An 18,423-nucleotide genomic window follows, 5' to 3' on the forward strand; every position below is an offset into this window, starting at 1 on the left:
TTCACTGCATTGCAACCATTAATAAAAAAGACGAGTAAGAATAAAGTACTGTGGCCATTAGAAATCAGTGGTGCATTCTGTGCCAGGAGTCACCAGCTAAGTTTCCATTTGAATTCAACAAATGGGATGGTTAGTATCATTGCACAGTTTAAACTGGAGATAAGCAATTACATGGATTCTCTGATGCATTGAATTGTGCCCACTGGCAAATGACAGACCTGGGATCTGGCACTGTGATTTCTTCCTTGACTGGCTGAGTGTCCCTTCATTTTCCTGGCATAAGGTCTCAGTACTGCAATTCCCCTGCACAAGCCTTGACTCCAGTCTGCTTGTGGCAGCCATTCTGCTTGTGGTAGAAGGGAAAGTGTCATGATTGTCTGATGGGGTGGGCTCAGCTGTCCATCCTGGCAGTCACCTTCAGCACCCGGAGTCTTGCCAGCCACTGCTATCCTACCCTTCTCTGAAAGTGATGAGATTTTTATGATGCCTGCTAGGCTCAGTCAAACAAATTAGGACAGCTATTGAAAGAAAGGCTGTGAAATAACCGTGGTGCAGCTTTAAAGAGGTTCTTGGACAGTTTAATGTCTTTTTTTTTTGTTTGTTTGTTACTCCATCAATCATTTAGTGCTATTAATATTTGAATTTCTGCCAAATGTGTGGTGTTTCCTGAAGCTCAGGGGCAAACATCAAGAACTGCTGAAAGAGGAACTAGACAAACATTTTTGCACTCAACTGATCCAACTAGAACTAGTACTAGGACCCTAACTCAAAATCTTAGGACAGCTGTTACGCTTGGAACAGGCTAATCTTCAACAGAGAAAAAGGATCACATTCAGCTGTTTCTAAATTATTGCAGATAATTCAGTGCATGCTTTCACAGCCAGAGCTGCTTGGCTTACAGGGGAAAATGCTAAAAAAAAATCTGTTTGCTGAAGTACAATGGAATAGTTTTGTGGGGTTTTTTAAGTTTGAACAGAAACCATCAAGTGGGAAAAATGGGTTATATCAACTTTGTTGGAAAACAAAGGTGCTTAGAACACAAGTTGATTTTTGTGTTCCTTTAAAAGAAATCTAACTCCTGTGTAAATGAGCTGAAATTATTTCCAAGCAAATTCCTTGCCTCTGCCTTATCATCAGCAGGTCTTTAAAGTTAAAAAGAGATATGCTTGTTCATTTGATCTGACTGACAGGCATTTACCACAAATTCTTTCTTATGCTTCCAGAGCAAGGAGATAACTAGATAAAAGTATTTCTGAAAATTTGCAATAGAAAGGAGATGTGAATTTTTCTAATGTCAGTGCAAATCAGAGGTCATTTTCTTGGAGCTGACAGAACTGCACAGACGTAAGGAAAATAAATTATAATTTCCAGAGGGCACTTCACTGTTTCCATGAATGTATCCCTTCTCAGCTCCCTTATATTTGTTCCATCATTGCAGTCAGTGACAGAATTAAAGTTTTCCAAATTTTTCTACTGTGAACAAAACAAAAACAAACAAACAAACAACAGAGCAAATTTGAAGGTTAAGATTTATGTACCTTTAATGTGATGGACAGTGATTGCCTATTACTGACCTTGGCCTCTCTGTCTTTCACACAGAAGATTGCCTGCAAGAGAGAAAAATAAAATTGTGTGGTCAGAGGTAATTTTCCCTCATCTGCAGCTCCTTAGATGTGACAAGGACAGTGTAGGAGGCAGGTCCAATAAAAGCACTGCTGGCAAGAAATTGTATTGAAGACTTCGGTATTTGGATTACAAGCCAAAACATATAAACATACACCCACTCTGCCTCTTAATGTCTCTGTCATTCATGGCAATGCATCCACACTGGCTGTGCTTTCAAAAGTAGCTGCCCTTTGATGCTGTGCCTTCCCAAGCTGCCCAACTGAAGTCACAAAAGGAAAAATCCCCTTAATTCCCTAGAAAACAACCCACCATCAACTTCTCCAGGTTCCTCTCACTTAGTAAGAAATGGAGACAGAAGGATGACTGGTTTTTACCTGTGCTTGTTCAGCTTTGGGGAATTAAACTGTCTTGTTCAGATCTGAAATTGTGTGTGGGTTTTTTCATTTCAGTTAAGCCTTATGTGCTATCTCTGGTAGAAACTTCAAAGTTCTGTGGTACTTTTTTCTGAATATTTTTTTGGCAACAGTACCATGTATATTTCTTTAAGCTCTCAGTTCAAAAACCTGGAGATTACAGATCATGTAGCAAAGGCTGTTAGACTTATCCTTGATAACTGCTTTTTTTTCTTCATTTTTTATTTTTTATTTTTTGATATATAAATATAGACATTTACTTTTTAAATAACCATGAGAACTTATCAGTGGGTATTTATTATGTTAATTAGAATGACTGCCAAGCTGATTTTGACCACAGAAATGCAAACCTTAAAGAATACCTTTGAGTAATGATTTATACTGAATATCACCTGATTTTTTTTTCTGAATTTTCCCATAGTAAAATAAGTGAAAAAAGCGAAGCATATAAAGATAGATCACTGGAAACAAAATTGAAATGGGGGATGCAGGATAAGTTTCTGCAGTGATGTCACCCTGCTTATCAGATAGGAAAATTTAGATGAGATACAATCTAGATGTTAAAGGTTTTCTAATCACGTGGAGAACATGTTGGTTATAGGTAAACAAAAAGAAAGAGAACTTCCTTTGACACCATGGACTCATTCTCACATTGTTTTGATTTTAGAAGTCTGAAGTGTAGAACTAAAGTACTGGATCGTGTATATTTTGTATACGTTGAAACTTTGCTATAAACTTTCTCACTTGCAAGAGATCACACCAACATTTCATAATGATGAATACATAGTTGTGACTCTGTTTCCAGTACGTCTGTATCTTGGACAAATAAATCAGTTTGCAACATATCTGACTAATAATTAACACATGCAAACTCTTCCTGGAAAACTGTAGTCTAAAGCTTTCAGTTCAGATTTCTTTCTGATTGCTAACTGGAGGTACTACCTCCAGAGTAAATGAACATTTGCTGAGAAAGTGAAGGACAAAAAGGCTTCCAGAGGCACGAGAATGTGGCACAAAATTCAGATATTGCTCTTATACTGCATTGCCAGTGAAGTTTCAATGACAAAACGTCTTGATTCCAGAAGAAATTTCCCCCAGACACTTTACTCTGTAAATGCCAGTGATCCTGCTAAGTGGAACAGGATTAAAAGGAGTCTGTATCAGGGAAGTTCCTGCAGGATACGCGGCTGTTGTCCAGGAAGAGATGACGACTGCCGCTTTACCATTGTCTCCAGAGGAGCTGTGTGTTACTGTGACCAGCACTGCACCTCGGGCTCCCCTGGGCCTGTGGACTGCTGTACGGACTACTGGGATGTCTGCAACCACCCCGCCCAGCCCAGCAGGTCAGAGGAGCCTTGGCCGCCTCTAGCAGCGGGTAAGTAGAGAGAAAATGCTCAGCTGGCTTTAGTGCACCACAGTGAAAAGATATATAGAAGTAAAATCCTGAAAATTTTACTAAAGTCATAGTGGATAAAGACACTGAGCATGAAGCTGGAGTGAGAATTACACTTGCTGTTATTTCTTTGTCTCTAGGATATGAGCATTAATTTGATTGTATTTGTCTTGGACAGAACCTCTGTTTCATTTGAAACTTCTCAAATAGCCTCATTGGGTCAGAATTAGTGTAAACAAACATTTCAATAGGGTTTCACAGATTAACACGAGAAGAACAGCAAGCTCTAAATATTTGTACATTAGTACAAACAAATTATCAACAAAACTGAGGGTTATCCTGAATGATAGTGCCCTGAGGTGTTCTGCAATGCTTTTGACTCAGCATAGCTTTCCTGTAGGACACTTTTTCTGGCAACAGCTCAGGTGCAGGACTAAATGAAGGGATGTGATTAGAACAAGGAGGAGGTGAAGGGATGTGTTTAGAACAAGGATTTGTGGTATATTTTAGTGTCTTACTACTTAGTTTGCAGTGCAAGTGCCTCCAGGATTACTCTAAGCTAAGTCTAATTCTTTTTAGCACTAAAGATTGCAAAAAAAAAAAAAAAAACCAAAACAAAAAAAAAAAAAAAAAAAACCAAAAAACCAAAAAAAAATTCCAACATCTGGTCCTCCCTTGGCTTGTGGGTAGGCCAAATTTCTGCTGGTGGAGAAAATTTGGTATTGTGGATTTTAAGACTATGTAGCTTCTTACTGTCAGTACACCAAATCTGGCCAAAGATGTAGAGAATGTACCAAAGTTCAAAAAGCCTAAAATCAATAAAATACTATGGAGATTTTTAAAAATTGACTCTTTGCAATAACCTTGCTGCTTGCAGTTCAGCACTCAGAACACAAGCTCTTCAGGAGGGTATGCTCTTAGGTGTGCAGCCAAAATCTGATAAGTGGGAGTGACAGAAATGCTGCATAACAAATTTGATTTTCCAAAGTATTTCTAAGCATTTAAGAGAATGTTCTAAGGCTCTATGTAAATAAAATTTCTTCTCATTTTTATTTGGTGCAGTGGTGTATATTATTTTTGACATGAGGTTTTTGTTGTAAGCTCTACTTAAACAGGTAGTTGTATTTCTGCCCAGAGCTGAGAGCTGGTGAGTCTACTTTGGCAAACTGTCTTATGGAATTGAATCATTACAAAACCTGCAGCAGTTTGCCACATGATCACTGCCACAAGCCTACCTCTGAAAGGCAGAAGTGTAACAGAAGGTTTAGATAAGGGAATAGGTTAGGGGTAATCTTTTTACTGCTTTCTTAATCCAATTTTTTGCATTTGTGTTCACTGTTTGTAACTCCTAACATACCTGCCAGGGGTAGCAATTATATTTACAGTACCTTTGCTTGTCCTATGGATGATCTTATACTATTTTTAATATGTCATCTTTAAAAAGATGGAAAGTCTGAAATTTTAAACAATCTCTTTATTGGATATTCATTATGTAAGTAATTCAGATAGTAAAAGATTAATAACAAAACCAAAATAAAGCAGGGGGAAAGAAAGGTAACAAACAAAACTGTGTCTAAAGAATCCTTGTAGCACTGGAATATCTGAGGAATTGGAATGAAAAAAGGAGAAACAAGTAGGACTAAATGTCTGAAGATTAAGCAAATTAGGAAGCATTATTAGAAATGACACAAGTGTGCTAGCTGACTTTTAGCAACTGAGACTACACTTCTGCCTTAGGCTAGGAATTATTTAAGCACTTAACGACCACATGTGCCAAAGTACTTTTTAGCCAGATCTTGATCTTTTGGTTACCAGAGGTTTTGCTCTCAAAGCCTCCTGAGTCATAGTTCTTTAAATAAACCAGTGAAGTGTTTTATATGGGCTGGAATGTACAGCAATAAAACTGCTCAGTGGTTTATTTCTGGATCCCCACATATTCACTGATCGTGTACAGCAGAAACAAGCTACACTGTGACTTCTTCCATGTGTGTGCACCATGCTGGGGGTCAGTATTGATTTAAATGTGTGGAACTGCTTTAACTCTGCCTTTATAAACCCAGCCTTCAGTTTTTCTTTGACTTTCATGTGTAGTTTCAGAAGAAACTGCACATTCCTGCCTTAGATACTGAATAGAATTTCTGGGTCTTTTTATTATAGTCATATTTTAAATTCTGTTGTTAGAAGAACTTTTTGAGTTTCATCTCAGGACTTTATAATTTATTTATTTAACATATTTATTTCAGTTATTCTGACAGTACAAAAAGCCCTGTGAAAACCCACACTCTGGGTCTCACCCTGTTGGTGGTGTCAAAGTGACATCCAGTGTGTCTGCTGATTGCTTTTACATGACAGATGTGATCTGACCTACAAGAGAGTAAACCTGGAGATATTTCACTGACAGAAGTACTCACATCAATGCTGGGGACACATTAAATAAGAACCATTAAGGATATATGAATGTTAGACTGTGAAGGAAGTCTCCGTTGCCCAAATTTTCTTCTTTCCATTGATGATTTCACATCATAAAATCTCATTCACAGAGTCATTAAGCTGCATCTTCAAATTAATTAATTTCCCACTTAATGTATTAATATTCCAACCTGATACATTCAGAGCCAGACATTTGCTGTATTCTCATGTGTCCTCTAGCTTAGATAACTCTGTTGTCTCACTGATGCCTTAGGCAGTACTCCTGGGCCACAAAATATTAACTTGGCTAGGCTAAAGAAACTGCATAGTGTTAATTTTCGATTCCTTAAGCATACATCATTATAAAGCTGCTTCTGTACTAGTCCAGGTTTGCATTTTATCTTGGGCACAGGCAGTGAGCCCTCCCAGCACAGCTCCAATGAGGGTCTGTTCCATCTCTCAAATGCTGTATCAATACTTCCTTCTCTTGATATTTTTGAAATAATTTGCTTGATCCTCCTTCCAGCTACTGTCTCATGCTGACTTAGTTGCATACTGTGACAAACTATGGCAACTTGGTAATTTGCTTTGAGTATTCTGTGAAAAATACCTCAGCTCTTAGCTGAAGTTGGATTAGAGCAGACACTTTGGGCCTCAGACTGCCTGGGCGGGATCTATTTTACCTGTGCTACCTCCCAGAGCTTGCTGAATTAAAAACTGGGAAATAAAGGTATTTGTAGTTAATAATCACTTAATAATCGCCTCTAGTTCCCTTCTGCACTTTGTTATGCAATCATGCAGGGCTCAGAGAGCGTGTTTCTGTGTTGGCAAGGAAGGAGGTGCAGGCAGCTGAGGGTGGGGTGTGTGTACCGAGGCCTGGCCTTGCTCACGCTCCTGCTGGGGAAGAGCAGGGTTCCCTGCACATTTGCAAGTCAACACCATATTAGAGCTTCTTGAAAATGGAGGAGAAGGCAGTCCAAGCCCTCTCAGCAGGGGAAGAAGCATGGTGTCTGGAGGCTCACCTGTCAGAAGAGGCTGTAAAACAGAGCTCCGTGTGATAAGTGTCCAGTGCTCATTCCTGACTCAAGGAACAAGCCCTGGATTGCTGGAACTCAATCCTGACGCTGTGCAGGCGGTCTGGATCATTCTTCCACTGAAGCTTTGACAATCAAATGCACTGATGAAACAATTTATGCGGAAAGTACTGAAACACACACTAAATATTTTCTCAGTGAAGTGTTACCAAATAAAAAAAATGAGAGGGATGTATTTTGTTGGAGAACTCGTCCCTCAATTTGATTTCCATGGTGGGTTTTGAAGGGTGTATGAAACATACATTTGCCTTGAAGTGCAATTGATCTGTCTGTTTTTCAAAGAGGAATTAATCTGGCAAGGAAAAAGAATTTATTACAATACTTTTGCAGCATTCACTAGTTTTTAAAATTCTATATCTGTAAAATCTTATTTCTATTTTAATTGCCAATTAGAAAATAATTTATATTAGAAATATTTTATTTTTAATATTGGAAAACAACTTTCTTTGAAGAATTTTTTAAATTTATATATAAGACAGTAATGCTTCAGTGGGTGTTTTGAATCTGATGCTGAATTTATTTACTATGAATGATAATATATTTTCTAAAAACATAAAATACATTGAACTGCCTTCATTACTGGGAAGAAACTGGAAACATATTGCTGACTTTCAGCTAAATAATTGAAACATACTGCATAAAACCAATTAATGCAATAGTAGCAAGAGTTTTCAGTAATTCACTTGAAGAATTATTTTATTTTGACACATCTATATGTTATGTTGGCAGGTTGTTATAAAGATGGCCGATATTACGGAGAAGGAACAATAATTAAAGACAACTGCAATTCCTGGTAATGTTTCAGAGAACTGCAAATTGAATTTTATCTAGCATATGTCATGAAACAGAAATTAAGGTAGAGAGCATCTTTAAATTCATATTAAACATGTAATCAAATCAAAATGACTGCAAAAGTAGTGCTAAGTATTAAGATTTTGTGGAGGTAGATTACAGTCAATTTAGAAGAACAGCAAGAGGGAAACTGGAATTTCTAATCAAGATATGAGTATTAGACTATTCAAATCTTTTCCTCATGGGCCTAATTCAGTTCCTGCTCAGTCGAACCTAAATTGAAATGGTTTCAGTCTAGACCTGGGCATTGACCTGAATGCAGATCAAACAAATATAACAAATATCATTAAACTTTATAGTTTGGTGGTTTTGTTTTTGTTTTTTTTTTTTTTTTTTTTTTTTAATGAGTTATGAGAACTTATATCAACCTGTAAGGAAAGGATACATATATACATATATATGCATTTATATTGAAAGGGGTGAATTGTTTGAGCAGTCCTTTCTCTGCCTTGGACAGGACCAGACAGAGCGAGCAGGGGAGCTTTGCTGTCAGCCCTGGCTGTTGGGTGTCTGGGCTTTGCCTCTCCAAAAACCAACCCTACCCTGGAGTAGGAATCCCAGGGCTCCAACCCGATCCAAACAGGGCTGGAGCTCCCACTGTGCTGACTTTATCCCGGGGTGCTTGGAGCACTATGTCTGGGGCCACAAAACCCTTTCTGGGTTTCCAGAGTAAAACTTCCTCAAAACATCACATTTTTTCAGGAATTCAACATCAACATTACATTCCCTCATTTGGTCTCAGAAAGATGGAAGAAAAATGTTTCAGAGATGACCTTTCTCACAAACTGTAAACCTTCCCACCTTGTTCCAACTCATTAGACAGTGAAGTAGGAAGAAATCATGCTATGTTTTCAAAAACTCTCTGTGACAATTATATTGTTCACACTTTTTCCCCCCTCCATCTGCCTTCTGCTGTTAAAGTGCATATTTTTCCTTTGACAATTCTTTTTTTTGTTTAATGATATTCTTGTCCTTTCAGCAAATGTTTCAACAGTCTCTGGAAATGTTCAACAGACGTGTGCCTTGTTCGCGAAGACTTAATTCAGCACATCAATTCTGGAGATTTTGGGTAAGAACCCTTTTATTTTAAAGTTTTGTTATGCATCACAGTATTGCTCATTCTGTGTATGTGCAAATTACAAGGTATGCAGTCTTTCCCATCCCTTATTTCTCCAAATACATTACAGCAATTTGACAGTAAGTATGCATTTGTGAAACTTTCCAAATCACTGGCAGATTATAAAGCTTTAAATGGAAAGATACTGAACATCTCATGCTGGTAAGAGAACATCTGCTGTAAACATCTATCTAAAATATTTTCCAAATTTAGAACAATTTCTTTTCTGTGAAAACAAGATTTGCATCACCTTCCCCTATTCTTCACTGTGTTTATTACTTGGGATAGATATTTAAAGTAATTTTTTCTGCTCCCTTGAGAGCACTGTTCCATGTAACAGGACTCTATGTAGCACTGGAAGTGGAGAAAATGGGTGTAATGGGGATCAAGTTATCAGAATTCAGAGGGCTTGGTGTTTTTCTCACTAACAATCTCATTCCCCTGGCTAGTGCACAGAGATTAGGGACCCCAGTACTGGATCTGTGCCTTGGGAGCCTGCTGGCTGTTTACAGACAGAGATACAGCGGCAGTCTCCCTAGGATCTGGGGTTCCAAATTTGCCAATGAAGCCTGCCCAGATTTCAAGCTGTCATGAGTGCTGAAAAGTTTTGTACTTCATGGGAGGCATTTAAAGCAGCTGAATTAGGATAAACAACCAAGCTGGGCCCCTGGAGCCTGAACCTGTCTCTTGTCAGTGGTGACCAATGACATCTGCCACAGGGTGACAGGTGAGATATGACTCAACTTCTCCCTGTGCTTGCACTTTTCACTGACCCCAGGGAGACCAACAACAGTGAGGCTTCTTTGGGCAGCACAAATCCCTTTCCTTGTTCTTTTTACAAAAGCAAGGAAGGAACGGGTAAAGACAATGCTCTCTCCCCTGTCACTCAGCCCTTGTCCAGTAGTAAATTTCAGTGTGTTCCAAATGTGTATGGCTGCAAGGGTGTTTTTATTGTGTTGTGCATGTCAACTTTGCAATCTGAGTCGGGTCCACCTGAGAGTAGCGAGGGAATACTTAGAGAATCATGGGGAGCCCTTTCTCTCACAGTGGCTATTGATATAAAACTTGGGCAGAAGGTGTCAGCTGGGCTTTTTGCTGGGTTCAACAATACCTCTCTGCTGGTGCACCAGAGCTTGGAGGTGCACTGCAACTCACAGCACAAGGCTGCTGGCTCTCTGTGGGAATCTGGGCTGGAGCATGATTTGAGCATAACTTCAAGAGAACAGCAATGTTCTGACTGTCTTGTTTGCCAATACTGCTCTGAAGTATTGCACACTTGTGTCCTGCAGGCTGCTGTGAAGCTGACCCCAAATCACCACTATTCATATAATGCTGTGTTGCTCCATCCTGCACTTATATGCAGTGGAAAAGCCCATAGCAAATATTTTCTCATGCATATTGAATGCAAGTTTTTGAAGTACAATTTCAAAAATTTATTTCTGGATGCTTTTGGTAGTTGTACTCTTGAAAGAATAATGTGTTAATGTGAGTGTTATCTTTAACCTGGGTCTTGCTTTTTGGTTTTCATCTCTGAGGAAGATGGAAAGCTGAAAACTACAGTCAGTTCTGGGGAATGACAGTGGAAGAAGGTTTCAAAAAGCGCCTGGGCACCTTCCCTCCATCTCATTCTTTGCTGAATATGAGAGAGGCTCCTGTAAGTGTCATGTACACTTGTTAATTTTTTAAAATAACTTTATCACATGGGAAGATAAATATGGACAATTATAAGAGTATGATTCAGGGTTTTGTCACTAAATGTTTCCATGTTGAATATGATCCTGAAACAGTTCTATAAGTCATAGAATGTCTGGCCCTATTGACAGAATTCAAACAAGAAAGAGCAAAAGAAAATCCTAATCACTGTGAAGCTCTGCAGCAATATTAACTTATCATTGTAGCTCACTTCCTTAAGAGGCCTCTATATTAATTCTCTCCATTTGCTAATGTTTGCACACACAGCTGTATCCATAGAAAAATACATCTGGGCATAGTTCATTAAGGTGAACAGCTGAGACTAAATAGCAATCTTTGAAAGAAGCTGTGAAAGCTTTTTATGGGTTTTGAACAAATGGACATCAAAATTATGGAAATAATTGCAAAATGAAATGGTTCTCTACTACCAGCTTTCTAAATGCCTTGGCCATGGCAATTTTCATGACAACTAAATTAAATTTCCTATCATTTATTTTGCTGAAATTCGTTTGACATCAAAGCAAATACATTTTAAGTTATGTACATTGGTTAAGCAATTTAAGAAAAAATACAAGTTATTGAATCCAGAGTGATTTTTCCAAAGCTTTGGATCAGTTACTTAGTTTCTTTCTTAGAGGACACAATTTATGGAATTCACAGACCAAAAATCTCCACCTAAATATCTCACCAGAGTGAAATTAGAGGTAAAAGTATAAACAGATAAATCCAAGGTTTGCAAAAGTGTTAAGTATAACAGGTGTTTATCTTTGCCTTCAGTATAACTCAGGCAAGTGATGCCATTTCTTTATCTATTAGAAGTCAATTGCTGATGCTTGTTTATGGGTTGTGGTGTTTCTACAATCAAAAGAAAACTTTCCAAACAATATTAAAGGTGGTAATATAAAGAGCAGTTCTTTAATGAAAGCTTTCAGGTGCAGAAAATATCTTTGGGCATACCCATTATGGGATTTCCACAAATTTTGTAAGTTTAACTAATTAGTATGTCTAGCAAGTACATTCTATGGAAGACCAGTGGCCCTGGTAACCACCCTTGGCCCTGCCCCTCAGTGTCTCTCCAAGGGGTTCACAGCTCTATATTTTGTTGTGTCTCCTGTGTGCTGGTACAAATCAGGGTATTCTTGTCAGAAATGCTTTTCTTGAAAACAAGACTATTTATTTAAACAGAATATCAAGAAGGTGGCATAAATCTGTGAGAAAGGGTAATCTACTGTTATGAAATGTGAGAAAGCATGAAAAATTATACCGCTGCATATTAAAAATCTACCAAAGTGTGAAAATATATATATATATATATATATGCATATATATATATATATATAAAATCTTTAGGTGTCAGTGGCAGAAGGATTTGCACATGATAGAAGGCCCTGTGGCATGAATGTGCCGAGGTGGATTTCTGGAGAAAAATGCACTGAATCTCCTTGGGTGTCTGGTAGTGCCAAAGAGAGGCCATGCCCTCTTTCCCTAAAACCCTATGGGTTTTGGGGAAAGAGGGCATGGCCTCTGTAATAATTTGAGCAGTCCTAACCCTTTGGTTGATTCAGACCATTCTTGGTTACAAACAATATTTGCTCCCTGCCCCAGCATGGTGAGGCATTGTGCTCATGCCCAGATTGGCCAGCTCAATAAAAATCACACTCTGAAGGGTGCCAGAGTAAGAAGTGGACAGGAATTAAGCTTTGGAGTTTTGCCTTGTAGGATTTTCTGGACTACTCTTGGCAGCCAAAGAAGGATAATTTGATTTGGAGATGGCAGGTCAAAATAAGACAATGGCATAAAATAATTTAAGCATTTAGTAGGTGTCTACCTTAAGTTACCAGTGAACTGCACTGAGGCTCAAAAGAGTTTGACTGATTTGTTGTTTTTGGCATTTTCCTTGTGGGATAGAGTGTGAAGCTTATGTAGCACAGGCAAAAAAAAGATGTCATGTACCCAGCCCAGAGATTGACATCTCCATTGCTAGGTATCTAGCTAGGTGACACAAATCCCACCTAGGGAAACAGGAGAGGGGAAGGTTTCAAGAAATTCTTCATAATACTTTTTTTCCTTTGTTCAGTTTGCAGTAGCTGTTTACTCAGTAGTCCTGTATTATATCCAGCTTATTGAATCATTGTTATTAAGTTTCCTGCAGCTATTTTAACTGCTACACTTCTTACAGCCTTTGTTCCACAGATACATTTCTCAGTCATATTTTCTCTGTCTGCTGTTTTATGAAATCTGTGAGCCGCAACACAACTCTCTTTGGCACTACCAGACACCCAAGGAGATTCAGTGCATTTTTCTCCAGAAATCCACCTTGGCACATTCATGCATTTAGTCATCGTGAGACTTCCTTACATGTTGCTAGAATCACATACCTTTCACAGGATTCTAGGAAATCTTTCTATTTACAAAAGCTAAAATGTAAAATAATACTCTCCGTATGGCTTTCTCAGCTTCTGCAACATTCTTAGTGAAATCACAAACTTCCTCAAGTTGCTCATAGAGCTTTTAAAAGTTCTCCTTTTAATAAAAGACCTTACCTGCTCAACAAGGCGATACTTTTGTCTGGAAGGGAAGTTTTTCATGATGGTACATTAGAACAGCCAAAAGGCAATGATATGGAGCAAGAACCAAATCTGAACTGAGGACCCTCTGCTGCACATTATGGCTAGACCTCAGTATGGACCAACAGCTAAAGGCATTACTAAACCTCTTTGACTCCTGACAAAGCGGAAACTCCTCCATCTGAGAAGGCATTTTCACTGCAGGAGACAGTGCAATCATTCTTGAAGTTCCATGTAGCACAAGAATAATTGCAACACCTTTAAAAGCATTGTGATGCACTTTTGGTGGTATTCTGTCAGCACAAGTCCTGGCAAGAGATACATTGCAATGGTAAGGTCTGCACCCCCAGAAACAAGGTTCTCACCTGTGTGCCATCTTACAAGACAATGAAATACATCATTCAGTAATAAGGCACCATTTTCTCACTAAATACCAAGAAGCTGGCAAAAACTATTGGAAAGTAGACAAAGTAATGCATCTGTTCCACTGGTATATGGCTTTTCACAGTAAAACCCCTCAGCAGTTGTAGTTCTCTTGCAAATTGAAGGTCATTCATGCCCATTTGGTCTTCACAAAGCAAGTGATGTCCAGGATCTTTTTGCTATATTGAAAAAAAAAGAAAAAAAATTGCTTTTCTTCAGGGAAAATATTTCCACATTTGCAAATTCAGTTATCTTTGTTCTTTTTTTCTCTTATTGGTCATCTGTCTTTTCTGAAGAAGTCATTGTTGATATTTGAGTGCTCTTTTATGTCCTCTTACCTTCCTGCTTTGGTCAGGCTGCTAACTTCACTGCAGAGAGTACATAGAAAGGTTTAAAAATAGTTCACCAGTCATTTTGCTGATTGCCTTTGCTGTCTGATGCTGGTCCATGGAGCATACACTGAGAAACAGCTGTCTAGACTTGGTATTTGCCACAGACCAGCAGCACTTCTCAATATCAGGGTAGAAACTTTTTCAGAAAAAAAGCCAATGTTTCTGACTACAGATCAGTCCTGTACTTCTAAATGACAAGGCTGAGCGTTAATGAGGAATTTGCTCTGGGATTTACAATACGAGGTTAATAAATACAGTGACAGTAGGTTAGGAATACATAAAGCAATACATTGTCAAGACTGGAGATCTATTTAGAATTTTGCTTTTCTCATTGGCCTCATTTGTAATGAAGCATCATAATGAGCATTATAAGCAGCCATTACCCACACAATTGTGCTAAATATGTGCCAAAATTTGCTTTTTTATTGGTTGGTAGTGAACAGACTCATCATATAAAAGAAATTCTATTTGTCTGGAATTTCTCCTGTATGTTTCATCTGCAAAGTAAATCTTGAGCTAGTGCTTACTCACTAATAATGAACATAATGATAATTTTTCAAGTTATTATTTAAATTTGTTGCTGCTTCCTGAGTGTCTCTTGATGTTGCAAGACCCATATATATAAACCTCGGAAAAAACAGTCTTTGAAACTGATTAAGCAAAATAATGAGATTAATATTTTAGCAAGGTTTAAAAATTTTTTGGCCTTGTACAGGTGGAGGTGAGATTTTCAAAATCATTGAAGTGATCTAACAGTCACTGCAGTATTCCTTCATGGATTCAGGACTCGCAGCCTGCATCTAACCTGCTCAGCCCAGAACCACAGGGTCTGGGAAAGCACACAGACTGCATCAATTTGCCTGTTGGGGCTGTGTCCCAACAAAATGTCAGATACAGACCTGAGATACGAGCTTCCTTTTTCCTCACCCACTTTTTCTCAGCTGGGGATTCTCTGTGGCAAATCCAGGTGTACAAGCTGGATGGAGGCACTGCTGTTTCACAGTGTACACAACAAAGTGATCCCGATACAGGCAAAGGGCTAAAATTTGGTTCTCCAAAGAGTCCTAAAATAGTTTGAAAGAACTGGCCTCATATGTTTAAATAATCCTAGCAAAAGGTATGTTTTATAATTATAAATCACATAAACAATTTAGAAAAATAGTTTAGCAAGGGTACCCAGAATTTAAACAGGACAGAAGCCATTGTGCTTCACAATTCAGCTTGCTTATGAGAAAGAAGCATCAGTGAGTGTTTTGCTCAGGAGCAGATTATCTTGTTTTGTATATTGTATTTCCTTCTGGAACAGAGGTTATCAACAATTTTTTGAAACAGACATTTCATGGCTTAATACTGCAATTCTCTGTGGCCATTCCTATTTCCTTGCACAGCACAATCCATCATTCCATCAAGTACAACAGTAAAAAAAATGGGTTAATTATTTTGATATGTTGAACATAGAGGAGATTATTAGCAGTTGTACCAGATGGCTCTTGCATATGCAAATATTTGTTCAAAGCTTGGAGGACTTTGGAGTGGGACATAAATTTAGGCTGAGACATGAAGGTGCCAGAAATGGCAAATTGCTTCAGTGAGCAGATGATGAATTTTCATGAATTCACTATCAGACTGAAAAGCAGAAGAAAAATCACTGATTTTTATTCTGAAAAAGAAATAATTGCTTCAGATTGAATGACCTGTATGTAAAAGACAAATCAATGATACACTGTACTTATTCCTCTCCCATAGTGACTAAAATTTCTACAGTCACGTCTGGGAGAACAGGGTAACAGGATTTAACTTCAACTCTATTTGTAGCAGAGAGCTTTTCTTTCCAAAAATGCCAGCTGAGTCACACTTAGCAAATTTCATGTTTGAGATAAAAATCAGAGAAGAACTGGTCAGGTTATTCAGGTTGGCAGTCTTGAAGCTCAGCTTTTCGGCTCAGCTAATGGAGTGCCAGAAGCCTCCTGCTCTCAGGGGTCTGCAGCACGCAGCCATGGGGAAACCACCACAGGGTTGCTTGGGAAGTCACAAGGACCAATGCTTTTTTTCCTCAGTCTAAAAATTAAGAATTTTACTAATAAAATTATGATAAAATTTATGATAAAAACAGGAGATTAAGCATATACAGATGTTCTACATTTTGTTTTAGGGAAAATCACTTCCAGAAGAAAAATTTCCTGCAATCTTTTCAGCCATTTATGAGTGGCCTGAGTGGATTCATGATCCTTTGGATCAGAGAAACTGTGGAGCATCCTGGGCTTTTTCAACTGCAAGTAATATTTCTTTTTACTCCCTTTGAAAGTATCAGTAATGTTAGATGTGTAATGAAAATTGTAGTGGTTTGTAACAAAATAATATCAATTTGCTTTTCACCTTTTATTACCAAATAGGAACATTTAAAATTGCTACAACTTTCCCTCTATACTATCCCAAAATGTTTAAATGTCAATCTAAGCTGCAGCACTTTGCTTTTCATAAAATTGTGTAACATAAGCATGTGATCAATCTTTGTGACTTAATTTGGCCAGTGGGTCCTCACAGGTGCAGGTTTCTGCAACTGCTTATTTAAATCACAGCAGTAAGAGAAGGAAAGGAGCTTTAAGGTCAGCTAATCCCAGCTCCTTGAAAAAAACCCAGACTGAACGTGCTCTTTTTCTGATATATCTTATCCACTCCAGTTTTAAAAAGAGAAAACCAAAAGAGCTTTTAACAGCTCTTTTGACAGATAACTGCAGAGATGAACAGAGATCACTGAGGGAAAGACTTTGCAGATATTGTGTCTAATTTTTCATTGTGTCTAATTTTTCCTTTCCATAAACAAATCTTTTTATTTTAATTTACATAATTATTTTCAAAGCTATGTAGTGTGAGATGCCTTCACATGTTGTTTAGGTGCATCTAATCTTTCAGTCTGAGTTTTCAAGATTCGTTGTTGATCAGTGAACAGACAAGCACTGCTGTATAATTTTTTCTTATCATAAATAATTTCTGTAAACACTCCAAAATTTTATAACAAAAGGCTTTTATACCTATAAAAATAAATTCATTGTCATGGGACACTTCTCAAAAGCACAAAATACAGCTGTCACCTGATGTCAGCAAATTTTATTTTCTAAAGTCTTCTTCAGAGTCCACCCAAGTTAATGTTGATTTTGATCAGGATTTAGATTTCAAGAGATTTTTTTAAAACTTTATTTTAAAATTTAAAAATGTGGGGCTAAAAGTAATACAGATAAAATTTAATCATAGGTAATAACTTGCAAGAGGCTTAATCATTGTTTCATTGTCATTTGATAAAGAAAGTAGAAGCACCTTAGTTTCACCCACAACTTAGTTAACCTAGTCTGCCTTTAAATCAGTTCATAAATATATAAGAACTAATAATCCTAATTATCTGATTGAATTCAGATAAGGTATCTATGTCTGAGGAATAATTTTGTGTAATAAGAGAAGGTGTCCCACATTTACACTTCAATATGAACATCTCCAAATATTCTTTGTAATAAAACCAAAATATACTTTCAGTCTTGAATTTTCTTAATAGGACTGCTCTTTTTCTTTTTTCTTTCCCTTCACATAAAGGAAAGAAAGTTTGGAAAGAAAGCAAAGAGATTTGGAGATTCAGCTGTAGAAGTATTTGTTTCTTCTGCTGAAGACAAGAAGATGTGAATATGCATTTACAAACATGATAGAGACAAGTACACAAATGTCTCACCTGATATTTAGGTATTTGGAACTTTATAATAGCCAGTAAATCTAGGAATTTGTCATATAACAGCAAAGTTGTTCCTGATGATTTGCAGTTTCACAATGCTCTCTCACAAAAGTCTGGACAGATTATATCAATACTTTTCAGTGAAGATATCTGTACAGACAAAAAATATTGAGGTTGTATTTCTGTCCCTCTTTCACAAAAACAAATACAAAGTTGTGAGTAATTACTTGATTTTGATAACAGAAAATTTATTTTCAAACAGGTGTTGCAGCAGATAGAATAGCAATTCATTCAAAGGGTCAGATCACAGACAACCTTTCTGCTCAGAACTTGATCTCTTGTGATACCAGGAATCAACATGGATGTAATGGTGGAAGCATTGATGGTGCCTGGAGATACCTGAAAACACATGGGTAAATATTTCATTTGTCTGTTTAGATTATTTTAGATTATTAAGTTGCTTAATTTGTAATAGGATAATACCATAAATGTACTTAAAACTTCTGTGTTTCTTGGGATACAGGCTCTTCATTTGAAATAGCCTCGAGTAACCAACTAGTTGCATGAGACAACATTGTGAATATTCAAAAGAATCAAATGTATTTTCTCTATAAAGCAACTTGTAATCATCTCATTCCAAGGTTGTTCCAGAGTGCAACACTCTATTAAGGATTGTACCTAGATCCTTCCTCCTTCAGATCAGACTAAGCAGAATCAAGAGCTATCA

The 18,423-nt window shown here is 37.6% G+C and overlaps 1 protein-coding gene and 1 long non-coding RNA gene across 2 annotated transcripts in view; one reads left to right on the forward strand and one right to left on the reverse strand.

The window, feature by feature from the left end:
* Window positions 1-293: 293 nt before the first annotated feature.
* Window positions 294-6,938, reverse strand: LOC135296184 (uncharacterized). The gene is made up of 3 exons (XR_010358232.1): window positions 6,864-6,938; window positions 1,539-1,607; window positions 294-343 (listed from the first exon to the last, which is right to left on the reverse strand). It is a non-coding gene; the product is annotated as an uncharacterized LOC135296184 (long non-coding RNA).
* Window positions 2,937-18,423, forward strand: part of TINAG (tubulointerstitial nephritis antigen) — a 44,892-nt gene continuing 29,405 nt past the window's right edge. The window contains exons 1-6 of the mRNA XM_064412211.1: window positions 2,937-3,414; window positions 7,665-7,728; window positions 8,767-8,856; window positions 10,444-10,558; window positions 16,131-16,254; window positions 17,959-18,109. Coding sequence (XP_064268281.1) covers window positions 3,045-3,414; window positions 7,665-7,728; window positions 8,767-8,856; window positions 10,444-10,558; window positions 16,131-16,254; window positions 17,959-18,109 — 914 coding nt within the window. The 5' untranslated portion in view covers window positions 2,937-3,044. The remainder of the gene's footprint in view (window positions 3,415-7,664; window positions 7,729-8,766; window positions 8,857-10,443; window positions 10,559-16,130; window positions 16,255-17,958; window positions 18,110-18,423) is intronic.

This window comes from Passer domesticus, chromosome 3, assembly GCF_036417665.1.
Source record: "Passer domesticus isolate bPasDom1 chromosome 3, bPasDom1.hap1, whole genome shotgun sequence".
Taxonomy (NCBI): Eukaryota; Metazoa; Chordata; class Aves; order Passeriformes; family Passeridae; genus Passer; species Passer domesticus.